Source organism: Nicotiana sylvestris, chromosome 8, assembly GCF_000393655.2.
Source record: "Nicotiana sylvestris chromosome 8, ASM39365v2, whole genome shotgun sequence".
NCBI classification, from domain to species: Eukaryota; Viridiplantae; Streptophyta; class Magnoliopsida; order Solanales; family Solanaceae; genus Nicotiana; species Nicotiana sylvestris.
In genome coordinates, this window is record NC_091064.1 from 25,111,956 (window position 1) to 25,136,377 (window position 24,422).

General features: G+C 35.8%; 2 protein-coding genes across 2 annotated transcripts; one reads left to right on the forward strand and one right to left on the reverse strand.

Moving 5' to 3' along the window:
* Nucleotides 1–15,425: 15,425 nt before the first annotated feature.
* LOC138874799 (uncharacterized mitochondrial protein AtMg00810-like) lies at nucleotides 15,426–16,106 on the forward strand. Its single transcript, XM_070153584.1, has 2 exons — nucleotides 15,426–15,602; nucleotides 15,789–16,106. The coding sequence occupies exons 1-2, from the start codon at nucleotides 15,426–15,428 to the stop codon at nucleotides 16,104–16,106; spliced, it is 495 nt and encodes a 164-aa protein (XP_070009685.1).
* Nucleotides 16,107–18,033: 1,927 nt separating this feature from the next.
* LOC138874800 (uncharacterized) lies at nucleotides 18,034–22,575 on the reverse strand. The gene is made up of 4 exons (XM_070153585.1): nucleotides 21,988–22,575; nucleotides 21,647–21,933; nucleotides 20,865–21,536; nucleotides 18,034–18,139 (listed from the first exon to the last, which is right to left on the reverse strand). Exons 1-4 carry the CDS (start codon nucleotides 22,573–22,575, stop codon nucleotides 18,034–18,036), a joined length of 1,653 nt encoding a protein of 550 aa, XP_070009686.1.
* Nucleotides 22,576–24,422: the final 1,847 nt, after the last annotated feature.

Sequence of the window (24,422 nt, forward strand, 5' to 3'; positions counted from 1 at the left end):
TTTCCCAAACTACCTTTGCAATTCCCAGTTCGCATTTCCCAAACTCCCTTTGCAATTCCCAGTTCGCATTTCCCAACCTGCCTTCGCAATTCCTAAGCCAGCAGACGTCGGGGTTCGCAATTGCGAACCCCTATTCTCAATTCCCATACCTGAGACATGCAACTTTTATACTTAGACGATTTTTTAAACCCATTTTTCATATCCTCTCAAAACATAAACACACTAGAGCAATATTTCAAAGGCTTCTTCTTCTCCAAATCAATTGTAAGTCATTTTTTACTAGTTTTCTTCAATCATTAACATCTTTTAATATGATTTCAACTTAAAATCAATGATTTTGATGGGGAAATTGGGTGTTTTGGGTAGAACCTAGGTTTTTCAAAAAAAGAGGATTTGGACCTCAATTTGAGGTCCGATTTCAAAACAAATTATATATTTAGGTTCATAGCTGAATGGGTAGTCGAGTTTTGGTTCGAACCTCGGGTTTTGACCATGTGGGCTCGGGGGCAATTCTTGACCTTTTGGGCAAAACTTTGGGAAATTCATTTTCATGCATTCAAATTGATTCATTTAGCGTTTATTGATATAATTAAGTAACTTGTGACTAGATACGAGCGAATTGGTGGGGGATTCAAGGGGTAAAGCTGTAATTTAGTCATGAATTGTGTTCGTGACATCGAGGTAAGTGTATGACTAACCTTAGATTGAGGGATTAGAAGTTGAGTCCTATTTTCTATATGGTAGTTGTGGATTACAACATATAGGCATGGTGACGAGTATCTATACATTGGTGTCTAGCATGTCCGTGAGTCTTATATGGTGGTTTTCATGACTTCATTGTGTTATTCATGCCTTGGTGAAGATTTCTATTGGGTGTGTAAAGTTTGTGGAAAGAATTGTGACCTATGAACATTGAGGAGCGTTGGCTCGAGTTGTGAAGTGAATTGTGAAAGTATAAGTGATAATTGAACCTCTATAGCATTGGCTCAAGTTGTAAAGTGAATTGTGAAGTAAAAGTGAGAAAGAGAAGAGATCACTATATTGCCTCCCTTGCCGGGATATTGTTGCTTCATTTGTTATCTCCCTTTCCGGGATGTTGATATTATTGATGGTGTTCCCTTGCCGGGACTTAACTATTGATTTGTTATTCCCTTGTTGGGATTTTCATTGCAATTTCATTTATTCCCTTGCCCTATTGTTTGTGCTTGTTGTTTGGGTGAGGAAGAGAGTTAAAACATGAAGGATGATGGCGTGCATTGTTTGTTTTGTGAGGAAAGAGTGCAAAGCACGAAGGGTGATGCCTTGTATGATTGTGAGGAAGAGTGTAAAACACGAAGGGTGATGTTGTGCCGCACGATGTACCATTCCATGCTGATTATATTGATTATATGGTGAGGAAAGAGAGTAAGAGCACGAAGGGTGATGTCGTGTACATTTTTATTATATGATTGCTTTGGTGAGGAAAGAGAGTAAAAGCACAAAGGGTGATGTCGTGCATTTGTTGATTTCTGATTCTTTGTTGATATTCGAGTTATGTTGTCTTCCTTCGTTTATTTGATGTTCCTTCTATTCGAAATTGTTATCTTCCCCACAACATGCTCCCCCTCCATTACATGGCTGGTTATTTCTATATTACTCTTCCGTTGTATATATTTGAACTGCACAGGTTTATTTGGTAGTCTGGTCCTAGCCTCGTCACTACTTCACCGATGTTAGGCTAGACACTTACCAGCACATGGAGTCGGTTGTGATGATACTACATTCTGCACTATGTGCAGATCCCGGAGCAGCTTTTGGACCGTATTTGTAGGCTACCATCAGTCCATGCATAGATCCAAGGTAGACCTGCAGGCATCCGTAGGCCCTGGTGTCTCCCTCTATCCCTATTTTCTATTTAATTTTCCTTTTATTCAGAAACAGTGTTCTGTTATTTCTTCAAACTGTGTATGTAGCAAATCATAAACTGTCTGTGATACTGTGATACCAGGTTTTGGGTGGTTAAGACTTAAGTAGTTGTAATAGATTCAGGTTTCATATACGTTATTGTTGTCTTTCGCTTAAATTTGGATTTTTTCGTTGTTATCACGTTATCGCCTTATATTTGTTAAATGTAAATAATTGGATAATGAAGTAAGTAGTTAACGGATTGTCTTACCTAGCTCACGTTAGTAGGCGCCATCACGATTCTCGAGGGTAAAAAATCCGGGTCGTGACAGGCTACTTCGCAATGGTGATAGTCGTATTTGAGACAAAAACATCGCAAATGCGATGACACTAATAGCAGAACTCAAAAATCATGGAAAATAATTCTCAAACCAATCTGAAACTTACTCGAGCCCCCAAGGCTCCCAACCATGCACCCAGGTCCAAAAACAAAACACGAACTCGCTCGCACGATCAAATCATCAAAATAACCTCTAAAAGCGTGAATCGAATGCCAAAACACATGAACATCAAAGTAAACTTTAACAACTTCTAAAATCGTCACCAAACGTCCGAACAATATCGCATCAACTCCAAATGGTGCCAAATTTTTGCAGACAAGTCATGTATGACAAAACAAACCTAATTGAAGCTTCAAATCATGCGTAACAACCTCGAAATGACAAATCAAACCTCAAGTCAAAATTAATGAACTTTGAAACTTTAACTTCTACAACCAATGATGAAACCTATCAAATCACATCCAATTTACCTCAAATTATGCACACAAGTCACATTTGACGTTACAGACCTATTCCAACTTTCGAAATCAGAATCCGACTCAGATATAAAAATGTCCGGTCAAACTTCCTAAAAATCCAACTTTTGCCATTTCAACACTAATTTGACTACGGACCTCCAAATTACAATCCAGATGCGCTCCTAAGTCCAATATCACCCAACAGAGCTAATGGAACCGATGAAACTCCATTCTGTGGTCTAATGCTAAAAAGTCAAAAATCGTCAACTCTTCCAACTTAGAGCTTAAATCTTGAAATTCATTCTTCCAAATCGATTCCGGATAACTTCAAAGCGAACAAAGACGATTTACGCAAGTCATAATACATCATGTGGAGATACTCGAGCCCTCTTTAATACTTGAAATGGTAGACGTCCTATCAGTCAAGGTCTCCAGACTGTGAGAGCGCGTAGCTAGCGGCTCGTAGAAGTTGGTGTTAGGCTTGATCGCCTGTTGCTGTTACTAATAAATTCATGGAGTTTAACGGTATGCTTCCTTAAACTCTAACTCTAGATTAATTTCATAATTGTGTCTTAATCTCTGCTAGAGCTGCGATTTAATTATCTTATAGTTGGTATCAGGGCAACCATAGTTCGGAATTAAGTTCAAAATTTAATCTTTATTTAACAAAAGTATATATATTGGGTAACACGTTTGCGTGTTCCGGCCTCTATTTGGTAAATTGATTGGACACCTAGGCTTGTTATAAACGTTCTTTTATATATTACGTTCGGTTATACCTTACGAATAAATTTTGCTATTGTGTAAATTTTAGACGACAATAGTTTGTTACTGTTTCCCGACAATAAAGGTTTCACCAATGTTTAGTGGTAGTTTTGTGTCAACATATAAGGAGATGTGACAATTTTGTAGTTGGTATTTTTAAATAAAAGCACGTATCAAAGTTGGTAAAACCTTGATACATGCTGACGGTGAGCGCATCAGAAGAGGATTTTTTAATTGAGGGCTAAGTTCTGTTGAGATCTGAACTTGATTGGTCCTTTAGTTATGGAATTAACTCCGTACAATGTTAACGTTCTTAGCGGATATTAAAAGCCTATTATTTTTCTATGGACTTGTATCCTTTAATAAATTTCTCCATTTCTATTTAGTAGTTGATAAAATACTTTGGGTGTTTTACGAAATACTCTGTCCTAATAATAAATTGGAATGTTGATCTTGTTTTGATTACATATCTCTTACTGGTTCTTTGGACTTTTAGTTAGAGAGTGGAATTAATAGCAATTAGAAGAGTTTACATATATGGGCTTTATTTTCCTCGTATGTATATGATATGTGAAATAACATTATATGTGGATTGTGAATTATAATTAATAAATAGTTTCACTAAAGTGGTCTGTTTATTTGAATCATTAAAATATTCTTAATGCACATATATAAATAGTCCTTAATAAAGTGTACGCTAGTATTGGAGGTTTACCTTTTGATACTAATGACTCTAAATTAATTTATGAATAAGATATTATATTTCAACACAAAGGATGAAGCTTAATATCTTGGATTCTCATGTATATATATCAAATAAATAAATAAGGATAATTGATGTAAGATGAGGTTTTGTGTCTCTTACCTAAAGGAAGGACACAGTGTATGCCTTCTACTCTTGGATAATAGGGGGAAGAGGTTTTGTATCATTTGCCTAAAGGTGATGATGAAATGAATGCCTTGGACTCCTTGATTTTTAAAAGGGGAGACAATTGCATCTTCTACCTAAAGGAGGGGTGTAATAGATGTCTTTGGCTTTTTTGATCTATATATTCTTGCCCGTAATTTTATTTAATTTTTGTGTTGTTTGCTTATACAGCTGTTAACACCATGACTACTCAGTTGAATTCCATTGAAACTCTAACTAGTAGCAAATATAAGAAATGGAAACAGTATGTTTAAATAGTGTTAGGTCTGATGGACCTGGACTTTGCATTGACTGAACAGAAACCTGCTGAACCTACAACTACTAGCACTACAAATGAAAATGCTAAGTATGAGAAATGGATGAAGACTAACAAATTGGGCCTTATGATCATGAAGAGATCAATTTCTGATCACATAAAAGGTGCAATTAAGGATAATGAAAATGCAAAAGATTTCTTGAGTGCCATTGGATAGAAATTCCTAGAATCTGATAAAGCTGATATAAGTAGCTTGATTGATTCCCTGTCTACCATAAAGTATGACCTTGTAGGTAGTTTCCTTGATCATAATATGAAATTAGTTAACATTGCTACCAAACTAAATAATTTAGGTGTAACCATTACCGATAATTTTCTTGTTCATCAATCCCTAAGGTCCCTTCCTGAGATGTTTAACCAGCTTAAGACAACCTATAATACACAAAAAGATAAGTGGAGTATTGATGATCTTATTGTTGTTTGTGTGGTAGAGGAAGGGAGGATCCAAAAGGAGAAAGTTGAGGGTGTAGTGAACCTTGTTAGTTCGTCAAGATCATCCGATTATCCCTCTTATAAAAGAAAATGTGGACCCAAATTTGATAAAAGAAACATGGTCAATCTCATCATCTAGTTGGTAATAGTGGTCATACTAATAAGCCTGGTTTTAACCAAGGTTGGTCTCCTAATCCTCTTAGTCCTGAAGCTGTAATTATGAAAGAAGTCAAGTTCTGGGATTGCAAACAAGTTGGTCATAAGAAAGTTGGTTGTCCTCTGAAAAAGAAATCAGGTAATCTTTTGGCTTTCGTCTGCTTTGAAACTAGTCTTGTTCATGTTCCATTAAATTCTTGGTGGTTGGATAGTGGTGCAACTGTTTATGTAACCAATGACTTGCATGTTCTAGTAAGCATACGGAAGCCAAAAGAGGATAAAGCCAGTGTTGTTGTGGGCAATGGACTCAAAGCAAAAGTAGAGTTTATAGGGACATCTATTTTACCTTTAAAAAATGATTCTAGTATTCGTTTAGAAAATACTATTTTTGCACCATCTATGAGACGTAAATTAGTTTTGGTTTTCCTTTTGGACAAAGGTGGTTATTCATTTCAACAAAATACTGGTATTATTAAAATTTTCTATGATTCACATGTTGTTAATGATGCTTTTTTAAGTAATGGTCTATATCGCTTGAATGTGTTGAATGAAATTTTTTCTACAATGCATGTTGAAAATATTGCCCACGAAAGGTCTGTTATGAGTAAAATGTCTTACCTGTTATGGCATAGGCGTATTGGTCATATTTCTAAAGAAAGAATTGAACGATTGATAAAAGAAAATATTTTACATGTTCTTGATCCAAAAGATTTTGAAACATGTGTGGATTGTGTTAAGGCTAAAATGACCAAGGTTAAGAGAAAGAGTTCCACTAGAAGCTCTGAACTCTTGGAAATTATTCATATTGATATTAGTGGACCTTATGTACCTACTTTGACAAATCATAATTATTTTATTACTTTTATTGATGACTTTTCAAGATACAATTATATATATCTTTTAAAAGAAAAATCTGAAGCACTTGATAGGTTTAAAATTTACAAGACAGAAGTTGAAAAATAGCTTGGGAAGTCCATTAAGATAGTGAGGTCTGACCGTGGTGGTGAGTACTATGGAAAATATGATGAGTCTTATCAATGTATGTGGACTTTTGCTTTATTTTTGAAAGCATGCGGGATAATAGCACAATATACCATGCTAGTTACTCCTGAGCAGAATAGTGTGGCTCAAAGACGAAATCGTACTCTCATGGAAATGGAAAGAAGTATGATATCAAGGACTAGCCTGCCTGAGTCTCTTTGGGGTGAAGCCTTAAAAATGGCTACCTATATCCTGAATAGAGTTCCTACACAATCTTCCTTGAAAACTCCCTTTGAACTCTGGACAACCAGAAAACCTAGCTTGAACAATTTTAATATTTCGGGATGTCCAGCTGAAGTTTGTTTTATTCACCCATAGAAAAGAAAACTGATCCTAAAACTACCAATTGTTTCTTTATAGGCTACCCTAATCACTCTAAAGGTTTTAGGTTTTTCTTTCCTAGGCTTGGCACTAGAATCGTTGAGTATATTAATGCAAAATTTCTTGAGCATGATGTTTCTTATTGTGATTGTTCATGTTGAAAGGAAATTGTGTTGAAAGAGAAGGAAGTCATTGTCCACATACCTATTGTACATGAAAAGATGGTAAACCAACCTATTCATATGGGGGAGAATCAAGGGACCGATGGCGTAGATCCCATAGCCCCAGAGCAAGATGAACACAATGAACCACTCCAAAGGTCACAAAGAAGATCTACCATCTCTGATGATTTTATCGTGTATGTGACTGAATATATTAGTAATAAGAGTTGACTGATCCTATATCATATGATCAAGCTATGTCCTCTCCATATGCTGATAAATGGCGTGACGCAATGAAAGATGAAATGTGCTCCATGGAACACAATAGATTGTGGGAGTTAGCTGAATTGCCTATAGGTTTTAGGCCTATTGGTTGCAAATAGGTGTTTAAAACTAAAAGAGACTCCAAGGGAAATATAGACCGTTATAAAGCAAGGTTTGTTGCTAAGGGTTACACTTAGAAAATAAGGTATTGATTATAAAGAAACATTTTCTCCTGTTTCATCTAAGGATGCATTTAGAGTCGTGATGGCTCTTGTGGCTCATTTTGATTTAGAGTTGCATCAAATGGATGTTAAAACTGCTTTTCTGAATAGGAGTCTTCTTGAAGAAGTTTACATGGTTCAACCTGAAGATTTTAAAGAAGTTGGTAAAAAACATCTAGTGTGCAAGCTTAACAAAACGATATATGGGCTTAAACAAACCTCTAGGCAGTGGTACTTGAAATTCGATGAAATTATCACAAAATTTAGATTTGTGGAAAATAAGCTTGATAAATGTGTTTATCTCAAAATAGCTAATAGTAATATTATTATTATGATTATCTATGGTGATGACATTCTGCTTGCCACAAATAATTTGGGCTTGATGAATGAGACCAAGCAATTTTTGTCTAGGTCTTTTGATTTGAAAGGTCTTGGTGAAGCCTCTTTTGTTCTTGGGATAGAAATTAAAAGAGATAGGTCATATGGTTTGTTGGGTTTATCACAATGTTCTTACATTGAGAGTGTTGTTAAAATTTTTAATATAAAAGACTGTAGACCTGGTGTTGTACCTGTTGTAAAAGGGGATAAAGTTAGCAAGGATCAATGTCTAAAAAATGATGTTGAAAAGAGAACTATGAAAGATCTGCCATATGCAACTGTTGTTGGCTGCTTGATGTATATACATGTTTGTACAAGGACTGATATATCATTAGCTAGTAATATGTTGTGAAGATTTTCTTCTAATCCTAGGTGGGCATATTGTGTGGCTGTAAAGAATGTGATGAGATACCTACAACGCACCAAAGACTTCATGCTAGTGTACAAAAAGGTTGATGATATGGACCTGCTGGTATATTCAGATTTTGATTTTGCAGGTTCTCAAGACACTATGAAATCAACTTCTGGGTATATTTTTATGTTGGCTGGAGATTCTATTTCTTGGAAAAGTGAGAAATAGAGTATTACTGCTACATCCACAATGGAAGATGAGTTTATTGCTTGTTTTAAGACTACTTCACAAGCCGTCTAGATGAAGAATTTTCTTACTAAATTACAAATTATAAATTTTATAAATAAGTTGGTGATTATTTTCTGTGACAATAGCGCAGCTGTGTTCTTCTCTAAGAATAACAAGAGAACAAGAGGCTCTATGCATGTTAGCCTTAAATTTCTTATGGTTAGAGACATGGTAAAAGAAGGTGATGTATGTATTGAGCATTTTACCACGGAATCTATGTTGGCTGACCCTTTGACTAAAGGTCTTAGGGCTGTAGTGTTTAATGAACATGCTAAAAATATGAGTATTTTAGAGTCTTTTGATATGATTTAGTTAGTGGGAGTTACTTTGTAATTGCTGACTAAGATATTGCTTTTAATAAATTCTCTTTTTATGCAAGCTTGTGTTATTTTGTACTTGTTATGCTTATTGGCTAACATGATAATTTATTTATTTTTTATTCATAATTGGATATTTCATAAACTCATGGTATCTTTGAGTTTTGTTACTTGTTGCCTTGATTATCCCGGGTAAGGCACAAGGGAAAACTCCTGATGTGATATCATTTTTGTGTCATTTAGAGGCTCCTGAGGTGATATGGTTATAATATCACTTGGAGGATCATTTCTTTCTAAGAGGTGTGACTTTGTTCACCTTGATTAGAAAGATAGTATGCTTAGCACATATGTTTGATCTATGTTGATGGAAATTCTAGCACAAGCAATCATACAGAGAATTCATACCTTGAAATGGTGTGATGCCTGCTACAATTCTTTGTTAGTGTTCTCTACTAAGACTGGATAGATTATTATATGGGTCATTCTATCCTTAGCTATGTGAGTAGTGTGGCCACTATAGAGTCTCAAAAGTTTTAAAATTATTTACTGTCCTCAATTAATGTTGGCGCCCAAGGGGGAGAATGTTGGAATTTGAACTTAAATTAATTGGTTATAGCCTGAAAGAATAATGACATGGCCCAAGTGGTGGATAAATAAAAGGCCTAATATTAAATACTATGTGTGTGGATAAGCAAGGCCCAATAACAATTGGCCTGTGATGGGTAGACACTCTTTATAAAACACTTCTTTCCCTAGATATTAGAAAACCCTACCGTATTCTGCCTCTTGAATACGTGGTAATAATAGACATCCCATCAGTCAAGTTCTCCCGGCTCTAAGAGCGCGTAGCTAATAGATCGTAGAAGTTGGTCTCAAGCTTGATTGCCGGTTGTTGAGGCTGCTGAATCCATGGAATTTAATGGCACACTTCCTTAAACACTAACTCTAGATTAATTGCATAATTGTGTCTTAATCTCTGCCATGACTGCGATTTAATTATCTTACAAACTAATGCAAGCATAACTAATACCAACATTACTAATACACCCTATACAACATTATTCTTATATACTCTACCAAACAACCCCTAAATAATAATTAGTCAGTTGCGGAAAGACTACAATTTGAGGTGCAACTATATATGATATTATTTTGCGCTATGAATCTTGAAGGTGCGATAAGGATGTCGCAAGTAGCAGTTCTTTTACTATCAAGTTAATCACAATTCTCGGGTTCGAGTCCTAAAAATTGAAAAAAAAAATCTAAGAGGAATTCTTTGTTAATGGGCTTCACATGGGTCAAATACCGAGGGAAATGATCTAATCCAATACTTAATGGTCCAATAAATCTTAGTGGTATTATGGATAAAAGCCACCTAGCTGCTTAGAGTTTTCATGGTTGGGACTTGGGATGCGTTTGAACTTTTCAGAATGTTGTTTAGAAAAATAAACTAACAGATTTATACCTTAACATTAATTCATTTAAAAAAATATGTGCATTAATTATCAGTGAACCTAAGAAGACCAAGCAACGAAGAATGTTAAGAAAGTAACATAATTAAAATATTGGTAATACAACTATTAGAAGAAAGATAGACATACTCCACTTTTTTTATTTTAAAAAATGTTCCAATCATATGTTACTGGTGATCATGAGACAAATACACAAGATGTTGTACCCATTCCTCAACCTAACAACCAGCTTGAGGATACTGATGAGCAAATGCCCATTGCAGAGCCAGTAGAAGAAGTAAATGCTAGTGAGAAATGACATAGAATGGAAGAACAAAGTGAGTCGCTGTTGATACCCAATTTTTCCTCAAACTATTTTTTAAATTTTCATATATACCTTCAAAATCACTTTTTATAATAATTGGTATTTTTCCATAATTTTCCATAATATTATCAATTTATTTTCTAATTTATTCAGTACTTTATATCCGATAATTATTCATAAATTATGTTACAAGTGATTTCAAAAGTATCACTTAGCTCAATATATCATTTTTATCCTATTAGGATTTAATTATTTTAGAAATTTGGCATTGTTTGGCTATAATTATAATAATTTTGCAATTATAGCCTAATTGTACACTTTATGCTATTTTAATTCAATAATCGATTATTTTATATTTTTAATATTAGTTAATTACCTTAATTTTACCTATTTAGCTTTAATTTCATTTTTATCTAATTATTAGCTATTTTTATTAAATATTTATCTAATCTTGATGGATATTTAATAATTAGCCATTTTTATTTCAATTATAACCTATGTTAAACCAGCCCCAAAACCCCAATTAAAACGGCCCAATATAACCCAGGCCCAAACCCCTACCTAACCCGACCCAATCTAGTTGAATCCTAGCCATTGATCATTTTTATTCACCCCCCCCCAAACCCTCATATTCTCATTCACTCAGCCGGTATCTCTCAAATCTCTCATCTCTCTCTCTGAAATGCTCCATCTGCTGGGCCCATTTCCTCCCTTCTCCGGCCGTCTCCCTGCCGGAATCCATGGTGGTCTCGCCACCTACCAGCCTTATGGCTCCCTCTTGAACGTGTGTCATCGTTTTGAGGCCTTCAAGTGAACCAGAGGCGGTTCACTCACCTCCCATGGTTTCTCATGCCATTTTCCGGCCATTCTTGGCCGTTCGAATAAGATCTATGACTTTTTCGGCTAAAAGCAATAACATTTTAAGGTTTTCTCATCTTCTCTAGGTTCTTTGAAATCCTAACTCTTAAGACTTTCCGATTTCTTTTAGATCTATCTTAGATCTGTGTATATTATGAGCTTTTGTGGTTTTCCTCAAAGGTTTTTCCGATTTTTCTAAAGTAACTCTTCATCTTCGAACTTGGGTTCTTAAACACCTTTTCAAAAACGCTCTCTTCTAATTTTTTTCCAATATTAATCTATGACTATCACTGTGTTTAAACGTTTGTTTGAGCCTTCTCCTTTATTCGAGTTATTATTTAAACCCTAATTTTTGGCTTTAGTTTTGGATTCTGAGTTCGTCTTTACTGTTTGTTCATCCGATTTGTCTGTATGTTTGATTCTCATGAATATGCTTTGATTAATTAGAGTATTTTATGATTTTTACCCTAGTAATGTCTTATTATGGTTTCCAATCTGGTTCTTCCTGTTTATACTCCATTTATTGGTTTATTCATGGAAGTCTATGCTATTTCCCTTAATATAGTACCATTTTTCGATTCGTGAATCCTTGATTTACTGTGTTGATACCCTTATATTGATTTTTGGCTATTCTTTTCCTATTTTTCATAACCCTTAAATTATTTTTTACCTTATTATGTGGTTGACTGTATTATTAATTGATTCCTACTGTTATTTCCTTAATTAGACCCTTATGTATCTGCCCCTAATTACACATTATGTACCTATGTTGTTTGAAATTTTTCCTGATTTGTTACATGCTTTCTACCGTTGGTAAATTACTCCCATAATTAAGGGAAACTTGGTCGATTTTTGTCCTTAATTGATTTTGCAGTTCTATAACTGCTGAACAATTGATTCTTGCCTTATTTTACCTAGCTTTCAGACTATTATATATACTCTCTTCTCTTTTCATTACACACACGAACACATTAGTTCCAAAACTCTCTCTCAAGCAACTAAAAACTCTCGATTCTCTCTTCTGTGCTACTTGCTACTATTCTAAGCTAGCCGGCTGCAAGCCAAGGCTAACTACTACGCCTCTCCTATTTCTGCTTTGTGTTTTTGCTTTCTTCACTTCACTGGTATGTTCTAATTTAGATTTCAGTCCTCAAACCAACATGTTTCTATTACTATTACAATTCCTTGTACTTCTGATATGCTTTTATTCACTATTTTTTTGGTTCAACATGTAATTAGGATCCTGAGTTGCCTCTACATGTTAAGTTATGCTTTACTTGTCAATAGTCAACATGTTTCTATATACTTAGTGCATGTTTCTTACGTAAATCCCATGATTGGTACGATCATGGTCTTAGTTGTTTGTTGTTGATATCTAATACCCTATTGTCCCCCTGATCCTCTGAACCTGTAGGAGTTTCTCATTATGTGCTCGTATATGTTCCTGCCTGCTACATGTTTGCCCTCACATGCTCCATACTTGTCCCTCCAATCCCATTCCATTGCTTGGGTTTGCTGGACAATTCTTGGTCCATGGTGTGATGCTGACTTTTGTTCTGAGATTGGTATGCATGCTCCTTCAAATGGTTTACATCAGTTAAACTTTGGCATAAAACTTTCCAATTAAGTCTCTCTTTTTCAAAACTATTTCTTGCTTACCATTTTTCAAAATTTTTTCTTACTTAAACTCTTCAAAACTATGTCGAGCACTCTCACTCTACTCTTAGACCACTAAGTTCTGACCCTTTTTTGTGAGCGTTGCCTAGGGACCCTTGAGCTCCCTCTGAACTGTGACACACAAAAGCTGGCCTTTTCACACTGTACTTACTCAATCTTGGCTATGAAATCTGGGTGTGAGCACTGACCGGGATCCCTTTAGGTCCTTAGGAAACTCTGACACACCCAGATATGAGAAAGGCTATGGAACAATCTTGACATTTGAGGTGATTTATTACATAAATCAAAGAGGAAGTCCTAATCAGGTGTTGAGAATCTGGGCCTGTCTTCAGGCTCTCTATAGTGTAACTTTTTACTTTTCATTTTTCTTTTCTACTTATGTTAATTCATTTCAGTATTGGTCTGTAATAATCTATTGTAAACAAGTATTGGGGCTGGCTAGTGAAAAGGGGAGGGTAGTTATATATGCTATCAACATCAATGGGTAGAAACCATGTATTAGGTTTAAATTTCCTATATGTGCATTAGAATCCATGTGTAAGATCAACCCATTCAAAGCATGTCATGCATTAGATACCATGTTCTTAGGTTTATTATTTCAGCATCTCATTTGACATCGCTTTACCACTTAGAAATCCTACTTTAGGCTAAATAATAGCATTAACATAAAACTGTTGCTTTTGCACGTCTTGAAGTCATGTTATAACTCTTTGGGCATTTAGAAATCATGCTTTAGGAATTCTGCAATCATTCTGTATTTTTTCATATGTGTGTGTTAGATACCCTATTTCAGGATCTTGTTCACACTCGCTCAGTCACACCTAGTTAAACTATGATGCATAAAAAAATGACATAAAACAGTCTCATGTTTGATTATCCGGTTTAAGTGAAACTGCTCACAATCTCTGCATGTCTTTGCAACATTTAGAACAACATGCTTTACTTAAAGTAACTTCTAATAAGTCTGGTAGCTGCTGCATATTATTTATGCCTAGGCAAGTCTTAGGTATTCAACTTAAAATAAAATCAGAACTGTCTTTGTGATTATTGTTTGACAGTCAGCATGTTAGAATCAGTAGGCAAGCCTGCTTAGGACTTCCTATTTGAGTTATGTCATAAATCTGACTCTGCTGTTATCACTTAGATACCATGTTTAGGATCTGAATTTAGACCTTAATTGTGTATGAGTCATGTTGTTTATGTGTACTGTATGTGGAGGTATATCTAAGCCTTTCACTAGTCTTCCATGCTCCCCTTAATTGAATTCCTACTTGTTTATTATATGTCGCCTTAGTGTTTTACCTTTAAACTTGAGGGTCTGCCAAGAACCCCCTTTTATAGGATAGGAGTTCTAAATTCCTCTGGGACTGATAGGAAGGGACGGGTAACGACATTCAATAGGGGTCGAGACCAACTCTCGCTTTAATTACCTTCACGGGGCGGGAAAGGGTAGATATTGATATGATGACCGGTGCGTTAATACCATGTGTAGTCCCTCTTTGAGGAGTGCCACACCAGGTATTGCATTGGTGTGATCCATATTATAAACAAACCTAGGATACCCTCCCTTTACATTCCCAAATATGCCTAGATTGTAATTCTTTTAAAAATCTTGCTTTTCATTAACTGCTTTCCAAACATCTGTGTATTTAAACTTAAATCCCCTACTATTTGAGTCATACTTGTTTAATTGCTACTTGTACAATTCACAAAACCATTTGGCTAGGAACCATACTAGTGGATCCTGAGGGGTGCCTAACACCTTCCCCTTAGGATAATTTCAAGCCCTTACCCTATCTCTGGTTACTAAACGTAGTTATAAATGAACCCTGTAGGTGCCCTAACATACCTTAAATCGTTAGGAGGAGACTCTTCAAAAATGCAAAACCCCTTTCAAAAGGGAAAGAGCTGTCTAACCAAAAATGTCATAAACCCGATTTCGCGAGAAAAAGGGGGCGCGAGAGTCACTAAGTCACCTATTTAACTCAAAGACTATGTCACTACCAAAGGAGGGTCTACTAACTGTTCATACTCTAATGCAAACCATATGGGATATGATCATTTACTTGCAAATTATCAGGAAAATCTGAGCCTATTTTTAGCCCCTACCTAGAGCCAAGGAATTTTAAGGAAGCATCTCAAGATCAAAGGTGGTTTGATGCCATGCAACAAGAGGTTAGTGCCTTGGAGCAAAATCATACCTGGGAGCTGGTAGATCTACCTAAAAGGAAGCAAGATGTTAGTTCAAATAGGTGTACAAAATTAAATAAAAGCCAAATGGAGAAGTGGGCAAGTGCAAGACCAGGCCAGGTTTATGGCTAAAGGCTACACCCAACACGACGGACTATACTACTATGAAACCTTCTCACCAGTTGTCAAAATAGTGACTGTAAGGACAATGATCAGTGTTGAAGCCTCAAAGAATTGGCCTTTATTATGAAAGGATGTCAATAATGCTTTCCTACCAGGAGACTTGCTAGAGGAAGTCTAGATGGACCATTCTAAGGGGTTTAAAAGGCAGGGGAAGTATAAGATATGCAAGTTTCTCAAATCATTGTACGGCTTGAAGCAAGCATCAAGACAATGGAATATAAAGCTCACAGATGTCCTTCAAGAAGCTAACTACATCAAAGTCCATATGGTCATTCTCTGTTCACCAGAAAAGAAGGTGATGAGATTGTCATTGTCGTAGTATATGTAGATGACCTTCTCACTACTAGGAACAATGGAAGATTTGTTGAATAGATAAAGAATATGTTGCAAAAAAATTTCAAGGTGAATGAGCTAGGTGAACTGAGATATTTTTTAGGAATTGAAGTGCTGAGGTCCCAAAAGTGGTGTACTATTCAATCAGAGGAAGTACACACCTGAGTTGATCTCTAACGTTGGCTTAAGTGGAACTAGACCAATGAATACACCTCTGGAGGTGAATTCCAAACTCACCACTATGGACTATGATGAACATGTGGGAGGTATCAAAGATCCTTTACTTAGAGACATTACATCTTATCAGAAGCTCATTGGGATGTTACTCTATCTTTCAATCACCAGGGCAGATATTAGTTTTGTTGTGCAGGTTCTTGGTCAATTTATGCAGAAACCTAAAGTTTCACACTGGGAGGGATCAATCAGATTTGTAAGATACTGTCATGATCCTAATTTTCCTCTGTAGGATGTCGTAATGGCACCTTGTCTCTAAGACTAGGTAAGCCTAACATTCATGCAGAATATAACTGAAATAATAATTAAACCCTTAATAACTCAACAACTAATATAAAATAGACTCAAACTCAGCATTTACAATTTCCCAAAACCCTGGGAATGCCAAGAGCTCTATGAAGTGGTACTAAATATCTCTATACAACAGTCTCTATAAAAGGATAAGGAAATAAAATAATCTAGGTAGATGGGGACTCCGAGGCCTTGATGAAGTCCACAACACACCTCAATTAGAGATATGATATGGTCGTATGCAATAATAATTACCCAACTATGAGTCGGGGTCAAAATCACTAGGAGTTATGAGGGGTGTTAGGAGTATATATTTGAAGCAAGAAAATGGACTACCTAAGATTTTACTTCCACAACAGAGTTTTGATAGTTACTTCTATTGTACTCTAATGATTTCTAGCTAAGGAGAATAGCCTGGAGATGAACGTTTTTGTTATTTTTCCACCTAAGGATGTGACCATAACCTAGGTGTTCGCCTAATGGGATAAAGATATTAATGCTTGTTTGGTTGACTGGGGTGTATTATATCTCTGAACTCTACATTACCCACTCAATACCTCTCGATCAGAGAGTGATTTTGCCCAATTCGGCTTTCTAAAGTCCAAATGGGTATCAAACAAAATAATTGATATGAGCTCAAGTCGGGTTATTCCTATCTCTAGTTGGAACCTTTTAATTAGGCTAATCAATCTCTCAATTAACCCAATTCCTTGTTAGCCAATTTATCCTAGACTAGGTCCCTCTTTCACAAGTAGAGACTAAGTTAAATAGGCATGAATCAATGTTTACAATCATTAATTCTAAATTGAAGCATGAACTAAGCTAAATAATCAAAACTCAATCATAAACAAGTCTTAAATTAATTACCCATAAGGTTTACACACTAGGGTTGGGTCACAACCCTAGTATGACTCTAGCTACTCATAATGGAAATTGCAGAAAATAAAGAAGAAAAGATAATTAAACTCATAATGGAAGTTTAAAATGATGAAATCTAATGTTCAAACACTCAAATAAACTAATGTTTCCTAAAATAGTAAAAGGAAATGGCTACGACAGCTTTGTATGTTCAAACTTAACCTAATTTTGTGAAACTTGTCTATTTATACTAGGCTAAAAATCGCTAATAAAAATGCCCCTCGGGAGGTTCTTCGGCCGCACAATTCCATGTGCATCCGTAGATTTCTTCAGTTGGCAGGAAGGAGGATTATGCAGCCGCACATTTCTGAACTGCAGTTGTGAAGCAATTCTGGGGCCTCACAATTCTTGTGCGGTTTGCACTTCTGCAAGGCATCAGGAATCGGTCTTATGCACATTCTCTAAACTTGAAAATATTGTCAGTGCGGATCATGATTTGTGTCGGCACAATTCATGTGCGGTCAGTACATTTGTCAATTTCCTATTGGGCTATTTGGCTTGGGTTGTGGCCGCAAATAGAATTCTGCAGATCGCACATCTTTGCTTCTGTGCTTTTTATTGCCTTGTGCTTCGAAACACTCTTTTTTTGTGTTATATTTCATCATGGGGGACCAAACTTCAAGCATTCCTGCAATTTATATATTTTCATTAGTTTTGGAAACACAATTCGATACTTCCGGACTAAGACAAGAGCAAAAAGGTGATAATAAGCAGTCAAAATCCCTACATATCAACTCCCCCAAACTTAAATCTTTGCTTGTCCTCAAGCAAATAAATTAGTTCCCACCACCAAGAGTTAAGGGTCAGTTCATCGAGTCAAAGGTGAGCCATTCACACATCAGTTGGGACCAGTAATTACCCACACTACTCATGCATTATCAACAAGGCTACAAGTAAAACATTCATGCACGTATAGTTCTAGTGTGACATTTAAGCTTCAAGAATTGACTTTACTCATCAAGGACTCTTGCTTTATCATGTAGGCCATGGTGGACTCCAAACTCTTCCGCCTCTACTTTCCATTTGCTAAGCTTACTTAAGAAGTTAGCACTCAATCTGAAGATTCATGAAAGGCTCACTCATCTCTCACAAGAGAATGTCACAAGTACGGCTTCAAGTGCCATAGGCTTGACCCTCATGTAGATCACCATTAATGTAAGCTCACTTTGATTTATAATCAAGTAGAACTTTTTTTGGGATGTAATGAAGGCTTTTGGGTTAGGGTAGGATACCGTATGGGTAAGTGGTTACACCTTTCCTTAAGCACTCTATCTTTCATTTCCCGGCTCACACTTGCAAATTCTTATAGGCACTTTCTTTTCATTAGGGACTAGAGAGATTAACATCACTCTTTCTTGATAATTTCATTATTTTTCTCCCTTTTTGATTTCTCAATGTTTTGGATCATTACCTCTTTTTGAATCCATTCAACCTTTCTACTTATTCACTTTTTTGCACTTTTCTTTTTGTTCTTTTCTTTTCTTATTCTCTTATTTTACTGACCTTTGTTCAGGTTCATTTCCTTCTCCTTGTTCGAAGTTCAAGGTAAATGTTCTTATAGATTTCTAAATGTACTGAGTTGTACGATTATATAGTTTTTTTTGTGCTGAAAATTGAGTTGCATTACTAGAATCATATTTTTGACTTCAGATCTATTTGTTTGTGTTTATCTGTTAATGACTGATCGAGGCTAATGACTTGGGTTTGAGTTTTTTTAATTGGAATTAGTTGTTAATCAGTTTGGCTTTTGCTCCCATTGCTTTTTTCGTGCTAGGTTATCACGTTAATGAACACATAATATCATGTTCTGTATTTGTATCTTCACTTGTAAGACCACTGATTTGCGCTCAAGTATGTTGAAATACAGATATTTTTGTTCATATAAAACAGGATCTGAAATTGAAATTTTCATGTTAAATTAAGATTAGAAAGAGGCTTCAACATCAGGCCATGAATCCAATTTGTATTAACTAACATGAAGGTAGCCATTTGGCAACGGTTTAGTTCAGTTGAGTAATGTTCTAGCTTAGAATTTGAGCATCTTCGAATAACTCTCAGTATAGTTTGTCTCTTTCATGTTTATATGGTCATATGTTAAGATTATTTATGTTGTTATAAGATTTTGTTAGCATCATTCTTAAATTTGAAAACAAAGCTAGTTAAGAGTTGCCATGAATTTCACTAAGTTGATTTGAGTTGCTTTATTAACTAATAGGCTGTTTTGTTAGTATTTACGTTCGTTGGGCCTTCTGTAGTGTTAGGAAATTTGAAAGTTGAATTGGGATTGTAATAGTGTAGTTTGTTAGTTTGAGCCCATTTTATAAATAAATTGTTGAGACAAATAAGTCATATGCCAGGCCCATTTCGTGATAATACGCTATTGGCCCATCTCTTCTCTAATAACAAAGCTGACACACATTCCCATAGCTAATTTACTTCCTTACTTCCACAATTAATTTTCATAAATTCTTGGCCTTACAATGATCTCAAATTAGCTTTTGGAAAATAATTAATAAACACCGTAGCTTGCTTTAGGCGAGATTAAATAAATCATCTTGACTATGGGTACGGTTCTCGTGGCATAGTCATGATACATAATTCCCAATTTGAGTGCGCGGTTCACGCTACTTTACCATAAGTTCAAATAATTAAAATAAACATGTTGTGAATTACGGGTATGTTTCACGTGATGCAATTTGAGATATGTACAAAAAACAACAAGTGCGTGACATCGTGGCTCGTTCAAATAAATTCCATAAATACTAAATGCGATTAAATAAATAACTAAAAGTTGTATAGAAGCATTAAATGTACAATAGGTTTTTAAATATGTGATAAATCAGATTACTAGGTCAATTATTAATAGTTGAGCGACTGTGCTAAAACCACGGAACTCGGGAGCGCCTCACACCTTCTCCCGAGTTAACAAAATTCCTTTTCTGGTCTTCTGTGTTCGCGGATCATGAAAAAGTCAATTTCCTCGATTTAGGATTTTAAAATAAACTGGTGGCTTGGGACACTATAATAATTATCCAAGTGGTGATTCTAACTAAATAAATAATTGTAACGAACTGACCATTCGTTTTGAGAGTATTAGCCCCGATCCCCTATTTACTGCTTTCCCCATATCATTTTATGCTTATGTGACTTGTCGGGAGGTTTTCTTGTTAGTTTCAGAGTGAATTGAGACACTTAGTCCCTAGAATGTAAGATTAAGTTCTAAGAATTTGACCGCAACATCACAAATTGCAACCATCACCATTATGCTATTTAAAACTTGTATACAAAATTTGATACCATTTGCAGTTGAATTGGTTGGATTCTGATGCTTAGTTGCAATTCTAGTAGTCTTTGAACTTTACTTTGAAATTCATGCGTTTTGGTGTCTTATTCGTAGTTATAGATGTTATTTTTGTGCTTTGACCATTCAAGCGAGTTTTTATGATATTTTTAGACTTGTGTGGATGTTTTTCTTGGAGCCTAGAGGGCTTGTATAATTTTCGGATATGTTTTAGAATGTTTTGAACAGAAAATAGGAAATCTGGTGTGGTGGGTAATTGGAAATCGCGCACATCACAGATTAAGTTGCAACATCACAGTGGTGGGTTTTGGAGATCCCAAACCCAATTTTTTGTACAAGGACAATTGCATCAAATTTATGCTTGCTCCCAAATCACAAAGTGCATGGTCTATATCAACATTGCCTATTCTAACAGGGATAGTAAAGCTGCCAGGATCCTTAAGCTTTTGAGGAAGTTTATTTTGGACCCTTGAAGTGCACTCCTCAGTAAGTGCAACTGTTTCATATTCAGTCAATCTCCTCTTATTAGCCACAATATCTTTTATGTACTTGGCATACTTTGGAATATTATGAATCGTATCTACCAACGGAATATTCAATTGAATCTGACTCAACATAGAGAGAAATTTGTTGTACATGCGATCATCATTCTTTTTCTGCAATCTTTGTGGAAAAGGTGGTGGTGGCCTTGGAACATTCACAGGTGCTAAAACTGTATCATCTTTCTTTACTTCCTGTGTTGCTTTGGGAATCAATTCACCCTCAGGTATAGGTTTGTCTTTTCTCTTCTTTGGAACTTCTTTTAATTCCCTTCCAGTTCTAAGTGTAATTGCACTAACTTGCAGATTTTTTTCTGTATCACTTGGTAGAGCACCTGCAGGTCTAGTGTTTTGATTTGCAGCTAGCTGTCCCATTTGCCTTTCCAGATTTCTAAAATTAGTTCTGAGTTGTTGACTGTCATGCAACAATTTCTTCAACAAATCATTTGTACTTTCCTCTACTTGCTGGGGTGGCCTTTGAGGTTGATTAAAATTTCCCTGGGATCTATATTGATTCTGATTTGATTGATTTCCACCCCAAGAGAAATTAGGATGATTTCTCCAATTTGCATTGTAAGTATTCCCATATTGTGCCTGTTTGTTCATCGGACCTCTGCTTTGTTGTCCACATAATAAATAGATTCAGGATTCGTTGGGCACATGTCACTTGTATGAGTGTCACCACACATTTCACAACAAATCGACATTTGTTGAACATGTTACAATTGTTGTGTCTGGTTCATTGTCATTCTATTCATTTGATTTGCCAATTTTGCTATATCTGCTCTCATGGCTGAAAAATCATCCAGTTCAAGTACCCCTGCTGCTTTCTGTTTCATTGCTCTCCTTGGTTCTCCCTCACCTTGCCAATTATGATCATTAGCAGTGATGTTGTTTAGTAGAAGTTGTATTTCACTATATGGTCTCTCCATGCAACTACCTTCACAAGCTGAATCAAGATTCATCTTTGAAGTCTCATCTAATCCATCCACAAAAGTATGGTCCAATACCTCATCAATTTAACAATGAAGTGGACAATCTTGGAGTAGTTTCTTGTATCTTACCCAAGCTTGGCGAAGAGTCTCATCATCCCGTTGTTGAAACCCAAGAATCTGGCTCCGCAAAGACTTTGTCTTTTTAGTGGGGAAAAACTTGATTAAGAATTTCTTTTCTAAATCATCCCAAGTATGGAATGAATTAGCAGGCTCCTTCTGCAACCATTCTTTAGCTTCCCCCAACAATGAAAAAGGAAACAAGGTTAGCCTGACATAGTCCTTGGAAACATTTGGATAGTTGTAAGTATCCGTGATTTCCAAAAAATTCTGAATGTGCCTCTGCGGGTCTTCATGAAATAGACCTACATATTGCTCAGTGGACTGAATCAGCTGTACCATGTACTGTTTAAGCTCAAAGTGACCAGTGATATCAGGCTTGACAATAGCCTGGGTCATATTAGCAAGATTTGGCTTTGCAGCTTCTATCATCGGACGCCCTCCATTACCTGCCATCACTGTTGGCTGTGGTTGAACTAAAATGTCCAACTCTCTTTCTGTTTTGTATCTAGCTTCCAACTCCTTCCTCGCTCTATGAAGTGTTCTCTCAATTTCAGGATCAAGAGGGAAGAGATTGCTTGTGCTTCTACTCCTCCGCATTCAAGAGAAGAGCCTGCGTGACACAAACAAAGTGAACTGAAAATTAATACTTAAACCAATAGCTGATACAAGTTTAACTTAGTCAAGTAGCTAATTTCCAAGTCACCGTCAACGGTGCCAAAAATTTCTTGCGACCAAAACACTCATGCAAGTGTACGCGATCTTCAAGTAATATAGTAATAAGTAAAGTATCGTTCCCACGAGGACTTGTGATCAACTTATAGACTGATGCAAACTCAAACAATTATCGATTCAAGCTAATTCATCACAAAGTACATCAATAACTAATTTACAATTTACTAGTAGATAAACAATAATACAACGCAAAGTTACTACGCCATTTATGAATTTTTCTTTTAACAATTAATAAAAGAGATATCCCGGGGTTATAGGCTTGCTAGAGATCATGCTACGTTTTTAGCTTAAAAATGATTTATTTAATTATCTGGTTTATTGATTATAAGGTTAATAATACCCATAAGAATCTGTCGATTTCTTATGCGACTATTCAAGTTAAATTAATACCTATATTTCTATGGTAAATGAATTTACAAATCCTATTTATCAACCAAACAAGGCAATTAAGTATAGTTCTATCTTAATCGCGAATCTTTCACCTGATGCCCAGGATCCAGATCTTGCTCTATTTGAATCTATATGCAATGAAGAATTTCCTTTTTCAAGTTTAACTCAATATTCGTAAATAGTATTTCACTGTTAGCTACGCAGTAAAATAATTAACAGCAGAATCAAATAAACAACCCTTCACGATAATTCAAGATCATCAATCTAAGCTTCAAACAACATAGTCATCTAATACCCATAACCCCAGAATATTTGGGGTTTTAGCCACTCATAATTATACAAACATCAACAATAAAAATCTTAAACATAATATGAGTAAATACTAGGAGAGGTTTAGAAAAACTCTTTTAATCCTTGCTCCAAGTTGATGTTCCTCCTTGATTCTCTTCTTCAAGATGAATCTCCTTCCTCTTTTTCTTCTCCAAAAACAGGTCTCTCCCAATAATGGCACTGCTTTTTTTTGCCTTTTTAATCGTGTCGGAAGGGGTTTTGACAAGTATGCCCTTTTTAGTCCGAAATAGAATAACTTTGTGATTTTTACACACCCACGCTGCGCCCCGAGGCGCCCCGTGCGACGCATACATGGATTGGACAGAGGCAAAATGCATTTTAACAGAGCAAAAAAATGCAACGAAAATATTTGCACTGCCGCGCCGCGGCAGTGCAATATTTTGCGCTGCTTCGTTTTTTCATTTGTTTTGCTATCCGGGCTTGCTTTGCGACCCCCGAACACGCGACATGATTTATTTAGCTTTTACTCAGACTTCAAAGCCCCAAATCAATCAAATTCATCCCAAAGTTAGTTCTTAAGTCGGATTAGCTTCCTGCAAGGCATAAAGCATGAATTTAGTACAATTCATTATCATTTAAGCTTATACCTTTATAAAATGCAATAATTATAGTATTGTTACAATGACTAAAATACGAGTTTTTAGCCTATGATCAACACCCCACACTTAGATCATTGCTCGTCCTCGAGCAATTAACATACATTTCACATAAGGACGACCTTTTTTATCAAACAATTTCTCTAATAACACATGCCAACAATTAAGTACCAATTCATAATAGTTTAATCCTCAAGAAATGACTCGCAAGTGCCATAAATTTTCATAACTTGCTCACTTACTCTAACACAAAGGTCAAAACGTTTCCTTGCTTTCACAAATCATGTGCCCTCCCACAACTAATATAGACTAGTTCCTCTCAACATAGTATTCACAAATATTTAGGAACTCAAAATAGGAAGAATTAACTCACTC

Coding starts and splice junctions, on each gene's coding strand:
- LOC138874799 (XM_070153584.1), top strand. CDS start 15,426: ATGGACCATTCTAAGGGGTTTAAAAGGCAGGGGAAGTATAAGATATGC. Junction 15,603..15,788: donor TCTGTTCACCAGAAAAGAAG/GTGATGAGATTG, acceptor CTATTCAATCAG/AGGAAGTACACACCTGAGTT.
- LOC138874800 (XM_070153585.1), bottom strand. CDS start 22,575: ATGCGGAGGAGTAGAAGCACAAGCAATCTCTTCCCTCTTGATCCTGAA. Junction 21,934..21,987: donor AGACTCTTCGCCAAGCTTGG/GTAAGATACAAG, acceptor TAAATTGATGAG/GTATTGGACCATACTTTTGT. Junction 18,140..20,864: donor ACAGTTGCACTTACTGAGGA/GTGCACTTCAAG, acceptor ATGAATCTTCAG/ATTGAGTGCTAACTTCTTAA.